The sequence below is a fragment of the Hibiscus syriacus genome, unplaced genomic scaffold (assembly GCF_006381635.1).
Source record: "Hibiscus syriacus cultivar Baekdansim isolate YM2019G1 unplaced genomic scaffold, ASM638163v2 tig00110785_pilon, whole genome shotgun sequence".
NCBI lineage: Eukaryota > Viridiplantae > Streptophyta > Magnoliopsida > Malvales > Malvaceae > Hibiscus > Hibiscus syriacus.
Genome location: NW_024062862.1, coordinates 32,733 through 45,446, shown reverse-complemented (window position 1 = coordinate 45,446; position 12,714 = coordinate 32,733). Strand labels below are relative to the sequence as shown.

At 33.6% G+C, this 12,714-nt stretch overlaps 2 protein-coding genes across 4 annotated transcripts; both read right to left on the bottom strand.

The window, feature by feature from the left end:
- Positions 1–859: 859 nt before the first annotated feature.
- On the bottom strand, positions 860–2,443 carry LOC120140480 (protein SHI RELATED SEQUENCE 1-like). Its single transcript, XM_039155467.1, has 2 exons — positions 1,786–2,443; positions 860–1,379 (listed from the first exon to the last, which is right to left on the bottom strand). The coding sequence occupies exons 1-2, from the start codon at positions 2,327–2,329 to the stop codon at positions 961–963; spliced, it is 963 nt and encodes a 320-aa protein (XP_039011398.1). The 5' UTR covers positions 2,330–2,443; the 3' UTR covers positions 860–960.
- Positions 2,444–6,802: 4,359 nt separating this feature from the next.
- On the bottom strand, positions 6,803–11,917 carry LOC120140478. 3 transcript variants are annotated; one of them, XM_039155462.1, is made up of 13 exons: positions 11,731–11,917; positions 11,466–11,624; positions 10,652–10,900; positions 10,437–10,556; positions 10,141–10,221; positions 9,790–9,885; positions 9,481–9,576; positions 8,965–9,018; positions 8,662–8,865; positions 8,118–8,243; positions 7,783–7,848; positions 7,388–7,693; positions 6,803–7,306 (listed from the first exon to the last, which is right to left on the bottom strand). In XM_039155462.1, exons 1-13 carry the CDS (start codon positions 11,875–11,877, stop codon positions 6,839–6,841), a joined length of 2,172 nt encoding a protein of 723 aa, XP_039011393.1. In that variant the 5' UTR covers positions 11,878–11,917; the 3' UTR covers positions 6,803–6,838. The 3 variants fall into 3 exon arrangements, with proteins under 3 accessions (XP_039011393.1, XP_039011395.1, XP_039011394.1); XM_039155464.1 differs by lacking the exon at positions 8,118–8,243; XM_039155463.1 differs by lacking the exon at positions 9,790–9,885.
- Positions 11,918–12,714: the final 797 nt, after the last annotated feature.

Here is a 12,714-nt window from a genome sequence, read left to right as displayed (position 1 = left end):
GTAATTAATTGAAACATGCTACATAAACATGTCAAAAGTTAAAAGCGTGTAAAGACAATAAAGAAACCCTAAACCTATACCCTATTTTTGTTATTTTCTCATCGGAAGGTGTGAAGAAGGGAACTGTGTAGAGATTAAGAAAAACAGGTCATTAATGGGGGAAATCTTAATAGTCTTTCTGTTCATACACTTGCAGCCTTTTAAACTTGACATTAGAAACAAACAGACTTCTTCATAAGCATAACACAGATGAATAGAAACTGTACTGTATGCAACCATATTGCATGATCTTTTGTTCTTTACCAACAAAATTGCAGTAAGCATTAAAAAGATGGAGCAGATGATATATATATATATATGCATGGCTGGATCGGCCATACCATGATTAGAGAAAAAGATGTGGCCTTTGTAGGTTGTCCAACCAAAGAAGGAACCAAGATTCCGCCACATATAAACTGGCATCCCCAAGTTGAAAAAACCAGCCAGAAATCTATTTCTTTTTCCAAATTATTCAACCCAAACTTTAAAAACAAAAGCCCATAATCTCACTAAAATATTAAATATTTCTTCAACTTACAGACACACTTGACACGCCACATGCTGTACAAAAACAGCATTAGATTTCATTCAAGATGGAAACTTTATACCAAGAACTAGCAACAGTTGCAGTGATAGATGAATTTATATTTGACGAGTTGAACTAAAGCATTCAAGTTTTCACAATAAACAGACCAATCATTTCTCTTTTATATTTTCTTAAACATTTTTAAGAACTACCTACTTCATCAATGGAAAAAGACCAAGCATCTCTCTCTTTTATATTTTCTTAAACATTTTTAAGAACTACCTACTTCATCAATGGTGGGTATCAAATGTTGTAGTGCTTTACTATCAAGTGTCAAGAAAGTAGACAATGAAGAAGAGACGTAGAAGAAAGAAAATGACTTTGGGTGTGGTTTTTTAAGATGTTGGATTTGGGAAAAACTGCGTACCAGCCATCAAAGTGTTGAGTGGAGTCGCATATAGAGAGGAAGGGTCTAAATATGCTGCGCTTGATGAAGTAGCAGCAGGTGTAATGCTACACCCGCCGGCGTTGGCTGCAACCGTATCCACGGCGGTGGGACCAGCAGTAATAAGATCAAGCGGTTGAAGTTGAACTCCATCACCGGAAGAACTCGTACCAGCTGCCGCCGCCGCCTCCATGTTGTAGCCGCTTTCGGGGCCTTGATCGTAAAGAATTCCCTTGAAAACATGCCCTGCGATGTTCACAGATGTCCTATAAGCATAGTGATCGTCACCATCTTCAATGCTACTCACTATCACGCACCGGAAAACCGCTTCAGAGTTCACTTTTGCAGGAAAATTCTCCACTTCAAACCCTAAAAGAAAATAAAACAAAATGGGTTTTAGTTCGTTTCCATGATTATGAGTGGAAAACAAAGGAGAGAAATACAAGCAAAGACAATGGGGTTATACAAAAATGTAAACACAGGAGAGAGAGAGAGAGAGGACGCATAGAAAGAAGAAAAAAGATTTCTTTCCGGTCAAAACATTCGTCACAGTTACTGAAAAACAGTATATATAAAAGGAATTGATGAAAAGAAAGCTGATGAAGGGGCTAAATAAGGAGGTAGATTTCATTGCACGCAATTTTTTAACCTTTCTCATTCTTTTTTTCAGGAAAAACAATTCCCTCTTAATCTTGGAGACTGCAAGGCTTTCACTGAGAGTTATTATAAAGTATCATAGTTAAAGAAAAACACACACCCAAGAACAAAACTGTACCTGACGCGTTTGTGGCTAAACGAGTACAGGTAAGAGAAGAAGATGTTAGATTCTCTCGCTGTCTTTTGGGAATCTGAAGTTGCTGCTGCAAATGTTGTTTATCACGGCGCTTGGAAGCAGGAACCCAAGTACTTGTAACATGGGTTTGGCAATCAAACCCTCGACTTTTACAACAAGTTCTACACCTCATGTGAATGCAATCCTTTTTGGCTTGATTACCACAATCTTGGCAACTAATGGTGCCTCCTCCACCTCCACTACCCGTCATCATAAAAGCCGAGGGATCATCGCAGATGTTGGTTGAGCTCCTGGTAGGTCCAACACCTAACCCAGCTGCTGAAACATAAAGATCTTGAAGTCGTTGGCTTTGGGGTTCGTCGCTGGTGCCTTGGTGGCGTTGGAGAAGCTCTTGCTGTTGCCATAATTCAAAACCCTTGTAGGAAACATCCTCGTTTTTGTACCAAAACCAGCTCTCTGGTTGGTTTTGTTGATGTTCTTGGCTGTTGTTGATTCCTCTTCCTTCTAGTGAGAAAAACTCAGCCATTGTTCCTTCTCTAAACCTCTCCCAGACCTAAATTGCAACATAAAATACATATCAGAAACCCAATTTATTTGTTCAAAATGGGTACACGTTATTGCCAGTTCTTTCCCCTTTCGCATGTGTTCTACGCATACGCTGCCATCTAATAAATTAATCTTAACCCTATCGGAAAAACAAAAACGAGAATTGAAACCGAGTATGGTTGTTGTCTTTTGCTGTTGTCGGTGCCACCTAATAGCAAGAAAAAGCTGATTTTTACACTTCAAGTCTTCAACTTTGATAAGAATTTCGGTTTGCTTTTGACTTAACATGTATTTCTTGTAGTTGCCCAGGCATTTAAGACACGATACAGAGAATTTACAGCTCTGTTTTCTGCCAACGCCGCCATGCCATTTCTCTCTCTTCTATCTCTTTCCTGAGCTTTCTAATTAAGCAGCCCTTTCTCTATGTTTGAATTTTCTCGTCTGTTTCTTAGTGAACAAACATAAAACTGAAACCGAGTATAGTTACAGTTTCCGTCTTTTCTCGTTCATTTCACTAACAACCTCGTTAGGCTAAGGCGAAAGCGATCCTGGCATTCTCATTCCCATCTAAGGGTCATTTATTACCCACGTGTCGCCCCACCAGCCATATCCATTAGGTTTTCTTTTTCTTTTCTTATTTTTTCTAGATTTAACTAATTGTTTAGACTTTATTATAAATAAGTAATTCAAATATATTACTTTTTAACCAATAAATTGATTCAAGTAGTAAATAATTTAATATAAAGACGAAATTATATATAGTTTTAGGAGACCATTGTCCCTTAATTTTTTTTACTATTTAAAAATATATAGAGATAAATATTTATTTAGACATTCAAGTTTTGATTTATTTTGATTTTGTTCCTTCTATTTATATTGTTAATTATATTTTCTCCATTTGAACTAGAATTTTGGCTTTATCCCTACAGCTCGAGTTTGAAATTTTATGTATGTTGAAAATTCTCACAGAGAAAATCATCTACCAAAATCAGATATACGACATTAATTAGTATAAGTTAATTAGGACAAAATTAATGGGAATAGGGAGGACAACAATATATATATATATTATTTGAATATTGAAAATATTTTAAAAAAATATTTAAAATATATTATATTTTATTTAAATATTTAAAATATTTTTAATCAAAATTAAGATTTAAAATATATTATTTTTTATTTAGATATTTAAAGTATTTTTAATTACAATAACATGTCAATTTTTAGAAATTTAAACGAAAAAAATTAATATAACTTAAGTATTTATCTTAAAAATAAATATTTTAAATAGGGCAAGATTCAATTACTCCATCGTAAAACTAAGAATTTTATTTTGGAATTGTTGTATAAGGAAAATCAAATATTAAGATTAACAGTATGATATGATATGATATTTACTGAAAAAAAATAATGAATTAATCACAATCTTTAATTTTCCTCATCCAACAATTTAAAAAAAAACATAAAACTAATAATTTTAGACTGAATCTAAATGGATCATAACTTGCCAGCGATGTCAATTGATCACGTGTAAATACATGTATTTTTATTTGATGACTAACTAAATGTATTTCATTACTTATTAAGATGTCTTATCGACATGTCACAATAATTCTGAATTGATACACATCCAAAATATTATAAATAATCATATATTAGAGATTAAACAAACATACTATTTAATACATTATTAATTCAGATTAAAAATTATCGGAATCACCTTTCTTCCACCTAAGACCCTTTTTTACGGTTGTTAGTCCCTTCACATGTCAACAGTAATAGTTTATGTAATTTAAACCCATAAATTGAAATAATTGTTAATGAAAACTTTATTAAATTATGATTTTCCAAATTTACCTGTCGTCTTTTTGGTTCGTAAGATGATTTCGTTACATTTATTTTGTACAATAATTATCATTTTGTATTAAATTTTAAAATATACAGTATGTTTTATAATTATATATTATTTTTATCCTAGTGTAATAGTATTGATTCTTTACTACCTATAGTTTCACACTACCTAGAGATAAGTACACAATTTTAAATTATTTTTAATTTTTTATACTTGATTTCTGTGTATATAAGTTTTGCAGGAATAAAACAAATATGTTTAATATAAAAATAAGTATTTAAACTATATCTCAAAAAATATTTTAGTATCTAAAGAATTTTTTTTTTGTTAAAAATAAGTCTCTAACTTTTTGTCCGTTGCCATTTTAGGTGTCCGGATGTTAACCACCGTTAAAAATATTCGTTAAGTAACACGTGTCATATTATGGTAATTTTGAAATTTTTATTAAAAATAAAAAAAATACATTTTAAAAAAACTTAAACTTTTTTAAATCTTAAAAAGAACCAAAACTTTTTAAACTTTATTCTTAATCATGTTGCCACCGCCAGCTGTCACCAACGTCGTTAATCAACTGAGCACTCAACGACGTGTGACCGACCATCCACCCATAACCAAAACTCTCATATTTTTCACAACCGATTGAACACCAAAAAAATGTGTAAATGAAAGATTTTATTTTAGGGCTTGAATTCCTTATGTTTAGGAATTTATATATTTAGGGAGATTTGGTGTTCGATCAGTTGCGAAAGTATGAGGGTTTTCGTTATGGGTGGTTTGTCAGTCACACGTCATTGAGTGTTTGGCCTATTGACGACGTTGGTGGTGGCCGACGGTGACAAAGAGATTAAAATTAAGGTTTTAAAAGTTTTGAGTCTTTTTTAGATCTGAAAATGTTTTAGTTTTTTAAAAAAAAAAATTAAATAAAAATTCTCAAAATTACCTAAACATGACGTATGTCACTTAACGGAGAATTTTAACGATGATTAACGTCCCCTCACCTAAAATGATAACAGAGAAAACATTAGACACCTATTTTTAGCGAAAAATTCTTTATACGCTAAAACATTTTCGGAAATATAATTTAGACACTTATTTTTTATTAACCCAAACAAATATAAATTAATATATCATTTTTCATAATAATAATGTTTCCGTAAATTACTGAAAAAAGATTCACACATCTAAGGTGTTAGAAAAATTATTTGTAGGAATAAAATGTTTTTTAAGTATTTTGAGAAGATGTCTGGATTACTCGACATCTTTGAGAAAACGTCTGAATTATTTGGTATTTTTTGTATTGCTACTTTGTTAACTTGACATTTCAATTGCATGCAATAATAGGAAAGACGTTGTATCTTTCCGACATCTTCTAAAAAATATCAAGTGATCGAAACATCTTTTAAAAAATACCGTAACAAACATGCTTCCCAACAAATAATTTATCTATCACTCGGAATGAGTCAATCTCTTTTTATAACACATTATCTAAGGAACTTTACCATATTATTTTAGATATTTAAATTAATCATTTAATTTTTACATTTTTATTTATACAATTTTTTAAAATAAAATAAATAATATAATATAATATTAAATTATCAATAAGAATCAACTGTAATATTAATTTTTATATAAAGAATTTGCTGCATTCTAAAACTAACATTTATAAATCTTCATACAAAACCTACGGATGCAACCCAAAAAAACCTAATTTTTAGGTGTGATTATTAATATAGATCCCTCTTAAGCTTTTGCTTAATAAATAACTATCAGCTGTAAAGCAGATTCTCATCACCTGTTCTTGGAACATGTGTATGGGATAAAGACGTACAATAAAACCTCTATAAAATATTTTTTTACCAAAATAAAATATTATATTATCGGGATTATTAATTTATTTATTGATAAATAAGTATTTTTATTGATTTATTGGTAAGTTATTATTTATTAATTAGAGAATATTTTATATTTTATGCACGATTATTTTTATTAAAATTCAATATGTATGTAGGCACAATGAATTAAAATTAACCTTGTAAGTGTATGTATCAAAGTTAGTTGGTTTATGTAACAAAAACAAATTAATTAATTGATTCATGAAACCAAAAAGGAAAAAAGAGTTCATAGTTTCGAAATCCAAATATATATTTATTAGATAAATTTAAAATTTTATTATAAACAAATACATATACATATCAAAATATTATAATTCGTATAACATTTTCCTCCATGATTTTATATTTGAAAGGTGTACGAAAAAGCTACATTACAAATGAAATGAGAAAAAGATTATGTAAGCACAAAAAGGAGTATCCCCTTCAAATTAAAAAGATTTACAACAGTATGTACAATTAAGACAAGGGCAGGTCGACCTCAACATATAGACCTCTTGCACTAAAAAAAGAAAAAAAAACAATTTCGATGACTTAAATATATATTTATATATTTTCTTTTAAATTGATACTTAAAGAATTTTTTAATGCATTGAAATGAAAGTTTAATACAATTTATTAATTAGGCGAGCTTTAAAATTGGAAGATTGCGACAATTTTGTTAAAATATATACGCTATAAAAAAATGAAGTGATAGCATTAACGAGGTGATCTTTGCTGGTTTTATTTTGCATTTTGGAAGAGCTTAAGAGTAACTACGAGGTTTACCTTTGACTGAATTCAGGTACTGAGTGACGAAGATTACTCCCATCACAAGTAAAAGGCAACCCACCAGTGTGCTGAAGAACAGGGCACCTGGTTGTCTCGTCTGGACGAAACCATATACTCCACTAGACGTCACAACAATGAGGTCACTTAGCCCGTCGTTTGAGAAATCGTCTACGATCAGAGCATGGGTAGGTGTAGCAGGAAGATCTACAGTTGCTAATACACTTCCTGCAGGAGAAATGAATACGGCTGAATGTTCTCCTGCCGCAAGGATCATTTGCTGATTGTCATGCACTTTCAAGGAGATCGGCTTGAGCGTCGGAACCACCGTACTGCCTTCCATCATACCTGAAGGTGAAGGAAGGTTTGACCATGTAGCATCCGTCAAAAGCTGCCATTCCCAAACAGCGCCATGCCCGTGCAAGCCGGGAGAGTATGCGGTTAACTGAAAAGTAGGAGTAGAAACATTACATGCATGACCAAACATATTAACAAGGTGCGTTTAGTATACACATTCCAAGCATACCTCTCCTCGACTTGTTAAGAAAATAACATCACCATGACTCCCCTTCCGCTGCCGATGCTTATGTCCATCACTCCTAGGTATGAAAATCGGTGTTGCCACTTCCAAAGACGCAGCATTTGCACCTCGACCGAGACTTCTATAGAACTCTCCATGTTGGAATAAATTGAAAGGGGAATAATGACATATTGAAGCATTAAACAGTTGTTCTCTAACAGGTACTCCGGAGGTTGCCACAGCCCAACATGGTCGCAGGACTTCCATTGATCCACTAATAACAGTCCGCTCACCACTATTGGCTCCAACAGCCTGAGAACAGATGCATGGTCAATCTTCGAGTTAGCACTCTGGAAAAAAACACAGTTTACGGCAGAAAACAATTTGGTTCAAGGCCACACCTGTAAGTGATCCAGGACTCCATCTCCATTAATATCAGCATGAAGGCCACCTTCTTGAAGATGAAGCTGTTGAAATCAAAATACATTACACATCAAATTTGTTAAGAAATATAGTCCTTGTATACAATTTCTATGCATACGTCATGTGGGAAGGAAAAGAATGAAACAAAAGCTGAAGGTAAGGTCAAGAGAAGGCCTACTTTTTTCCAGGTTGAGAATTAGCATTCATGTCAACAGCTAGAGAAATATATTAACAAATGGTATATAAGTTCAGCAATTTTAGTGAATTCCGAGGTTTCGTATATCTAAAAACACAGATTGGGATTTAGGCTCACCTTGCATATAGTTCGACCAGATGCCAAATGAACAGCTTCTATCCCTTCCTTTTGATGGGCTACAACAACATTAGGAACCCACCAGAGCCGAGTATTATTTGTTATGGTCGGAATAAATGTCAATGCCTGCATAAAAATCATAAAAGGAAAAAATTAGAAGAAATCATAAAAGGAAAATGTATTTGAAAAACAAATCTTACGTAAAACCGTTTTCAGTACAATGTGAGCAAAATCTTTCAGTAAATTTTATCATCAGTTGGGTGTACTAGTGCACAAGAATATCCAAGTACAGCAACAAAAGATAACGCTTTGATGCATTACAGCCATTAAAAATGGGTCAAAGCAACACAGGAAAACAGAGCTAAAAGAAATGAGGTGCATAAGACAAAATATTAGGTGCCATTCCCTATGAACTTGTTGCACAGCATAACAGCTAAGAAGAAACCTATCAAATAAATTAAAAAAATATTTATGTCTACGGTCTTTTCTGAACTTCAAGAGGAAGGATTCCACAGAAGTATGCATATTCCACTGGCAAACTTACCTTCTTTGATTTTGCTGAACTAGCATACTTTGCAGCTTTTCCAATAAAATTTGAAATTTTTTTGGTGTCATCCTTCCCTGGAGGATGGTGTTCCTCAGGCTTGTGAAAAGGATAAATTGTTGCCTTTCCAGGTATTCTTTTCAGTGGTTTCCTTTTATGCCGCTTGAAATGTGACAACATTAACAATGTATCTTCTCTCCTATCCTAGTTCAAAAGATAGACTTAACATGAATCCCCAACATTCTTGAAAATACAAAGAAGAGAGCAAAGAGTCATAATTAGTATGCATTACTATGTGCTTACCCAATGATGCGGAGTAACTCCAAGGATTGATTCTCTGAATTGCCTGCACTCAAACTAAAGTTCAACATGTCTAAGAAATTTTATATGTGGGAAATATTCAACTAGATTGGGGGGAAAAACATTTTTTTATTCAAAGGAAAAGGATTTCATGAACCATATAGAGAAGCAGAAGTACTTTAAAGGAAACAAATGTACCATTACAATTATAGAAATAGAAAAACTTAGATCAGAAAACATTAAGCAAAATGTAGAAATCTGTGAGCAATGCCATACTTTTCGACAGGTGAAGTGAGATTTACATCTGAGTGAAAATTTGGATCATGGAAAAATGGATGAAGATAACCAGGAAACCAGGCACCAAGTTGGCGAAGTTCAGGTGCCTAGGACTTTTGGTTGGACCATGATTAGACATTAGTAAATAAGATTTCAGCTCCCAGTACATTTTTCGTCCAATGCGTTTAAAGGTTATAACCACCTTCAGAGAAATATAATTATCCAAATGGCTTTAGCGCATACCTCACCAGGTTGACGACTGTTGAGTGCTTGAACATCAAGCTTGTAGTTATGTTGTGGAACTAACTGTGATAGATCTGAAGAATTTTCTTCAAAATTCTGAACCAACAAAATGATCATGTTAAACTCAATTTCTAAAAGGAAAGGTGATCATATTAGCATATAGTGAAGGAGGTGATAGTTGACAAAAGCACCACAGTTGTAAACCAGGTGACAACAATTAAAAATGCATAGGTACATATAGTGAAGGATATTGCAAAATTGTAAGAGATAAGAGCGACAATAGCAACTTGTCCAAAGGAAAGAAAGTACCTCATTCTTTCTAGACCATCTAATTACACCTTTTCGTCCATCGAATGCATAAAAAGCAAACTGACGTAAATGCACAGTTCCCAAGTTTTCAGAAGCCTAAATAAAGGATACAAGGTATCATTATTGGAATCTGAAACTAGAAGTGACATCAACTCATTCTTAATGCAGCTGATTTTGTGCATAGAAATCATGTAGCTCGCATGGTTAATGTCAAAATAGCATCTTTCAGGTCCTTAACAGAGTTTAGATTGATGCTATACCAATTACATATTCCTAGGTGATATTAAACCCCTTTGAGAAACATGGAAATTAATACATCAATAGTGTAACATCAAGGACAAGGATTCCCACCTCCTTTTCATTTGCACTTCTTCTATGCTGTTCAGCATTTCGTTCTGCCATCCCGATTTGTTCAAAAGGATCTAGGTACATCTAAAAATGTTCGTTATACTTGTTAATTAATCAAAGAAGAGTAATGAAAAAGAAACTCTTTCAACTCTTTCCTCATCATATATCCAGGTTTTGAAAATATTAAACACCGGAATGCTAACAAGTTATAAAAAAAAGTTCATATAGAACTAGATTTCGCAGAAGATAGCCATAGAAGGAATGAACGCTAAGCTAATAATGGAACTTAGAAAACATACATGGGGCTGCATTTCCATCCTCCCACCAACAATGACTAAACCAGAATCACCATGCCTCAAGGTGTAATTGCTTACAGATATCGCTATCTCTCTATGGTGTGCACTATGTGGAAAATCATCCTGTCCAACACCACCAAAACACAATTCTATCATAAACAACACGATTTGAAGACGAGTTTCAAAGATGGAATATCAACCAAAAATGTATTACAGACCTGCAAATTATTCTCCCATAGCTTTTTGAGATTATGGTTGAAACACATGACAGACCAACCCGAAGTAACAACAACCAGAACCCGCTTCTGAGGTTTATTTCGATATGTTCGTTCTATAACACCGGTGGCCATAGCAACCGGACGTCTACCAGAAGCAACCCTGACCTTATCAGGTAACAGAGACACCTCTGCCAGCAAACGCGCTTCACTAAATCCTTCATCGACACGTCGTGCATGTGGCTCCAATAGCTAGTTTTAAACAAAATCGAATTTAAACTTTCAAGTGAATTTCCATTTTTTTCTTTTGGGTAAATTACAAATTTGCTCACTTTACTATCTCTCCGATTTCAATCATTGTACTTTCAATTTTTTTAATTTACTCATTAAACCTTCATGTTTTGGTCACTAATTGGTGTGAATACAATTTTTTTATTATTAATATCAAAATAATTTTAAAAAATAAAATTAAACCCAACTGTTTGTCGTCTAGTATTTGTGGCTGTTCGGTCCCAAATTTAACCGGCTGTTCCGTCCCCATGAGTCTGAATCCGACATCCATTTTGTCGAAACATGCTATGAAGTCCACAAATAGGAGATCAAAATATTTCAGTCTAAATTCATGGGTTTTGGAACATTTCCGGTGAAACAACTATCAAATTCAGCGTGTCAAAGCGTATGTTCTGTGAGTAAATTAAAAAAATTGAAAGTACAATGAGTGATATAGGAGAGAAAATAAAGTTAATTGGTAAATTTGTAATTTGCCCCTTTTTTCTGTTTTAAATCAATTTGTTTAGAAAAATGAATAAGTAATAACCTGAATTTTGGCATCGTGAGTGGCTACGAGGATTTCTTTCTTTCCGTCCCCGTTTAGATCGGCGACGAGAGGTGGAGGGAGACGCTCAGCTTCGTATTTGATCGGATATTCATCGGATAAACGCAACCACGCTTCTCTAAACGAGAAATCTCCCTCGTGCTTTACAAAAAAAGAAACTGAATAAAATTAGCATTGAATTGAAGAACCGAGGAGTTTCTATTGATCATATAGCTCGTCCGCTGAATTAAATGAAGAGTAAAAGAACCTGGAGAGAGAAGAAAATGGCGAAAGAGGAGAGCATAAGAATAGATAAATCTCTTTTCCTCATGATGGCTTTGAGTTGAAGGATCAATGGAGAACACAACAGATTCAAACTGAGAAAACGATTTTGAGTTGATGAAAACGAAAACATGGACTGAATTTTCGGAGTCCATCAAAACAAAAGCCCCAAAACACACACATCTACAAAAATTTTAGGTCCAACTGAATCCATCCTAACTACTTAAAGCCTGCAAAATTTTTCAGTCCATTTGAATCTTTAAAATTTATTTTCCCCATATTTTGTTACAAAACAAAGACTTTTTTTATTAAAAAAAAATAGACTTGTTCAAAGTATCAGCAGGAATCAGTAATCAGACCGTTTTCGTAATAGATGAACTCCGAAAACTCATGGTTGCCTAAAAATAATAACAGCGGCGCGATGAAGCCCTGATTGACCAGAATGATGTTCATAAGAGATCTAAATTGCGAGTGTCATTCTCGATTGCGTTACATTTATTACAGTGATTACATATATCTCAACCATACAATAACGATATCGGACAACACCGCTACGCTATATAGCAGGTGCTGTTACAATAGCGGACTGCTATTGTTCATAGTGAATGATCAGAAGCTAACATGGAATGTGATTCTCTCAGAAAAGAGAAAACTCTTGAACTGCTCCCTCGTGTAAACACATGGTGGTGGCTAAGGCTAACTCGAAATATTTCCCTGAGGATAATCAAGGGAACTTGGATGATGACGATATGAAATTGTTGGAAGATGATGTTCAACTACTCGAAGCGTTTAGAGAATCAAATTGATTATCAACAAAAAATGGTTGTGGTTGATTTGCTGATATGGCAGTAAGTATGAATTTGTGAAAACCCCAACAAACATCTAAATTTTACCTCAAAACTTGAAGCTGAACTATGGAGGTTTACGAGGGCTTTAAGATAGCCTGGGCTTATGACTTTGATTCAAACTA

Bases quoted from the DNA above. Each gene is read 5' to 3' on its own strand.
- LOC120140478 (XM_039155462.1), bottom strand. From the start codon at position 11,877: ATGTTTTCGTTTTCATCAACTCAAAATCGTTTTCTCAGTTTGAATCTG. The intron at 10,901-11,465 runs GTTATTACTTAT...GTTTAAAACTAG, and splicing joins CTCACGATGCCAAAATTCAG to CTATTGGAGCCACATGCACG. The intron at 9,886-10,140 runs GTGGGAATCCTT...TCCTTTATTTAG, and splicing joins GAAGTGCAAATGAAAAGGAG to GCTTCTGAAAACTTGGGAAC.
- LOC120140480 (XM_039155467.1), bottom strand. From the start codon at position 2,329: ATGGCTGAGTTTTTCTCACTAGAAGGAAGAGGAATCAACAACAGCCAA. The intron at 1,380-1,785 runs GTACAGTTTTGT...ATTTTCTTTTAG, and splicing joins TTTAGCCACAAACGCGTCAG to GGTTTGAAGTGGAGAATTTT.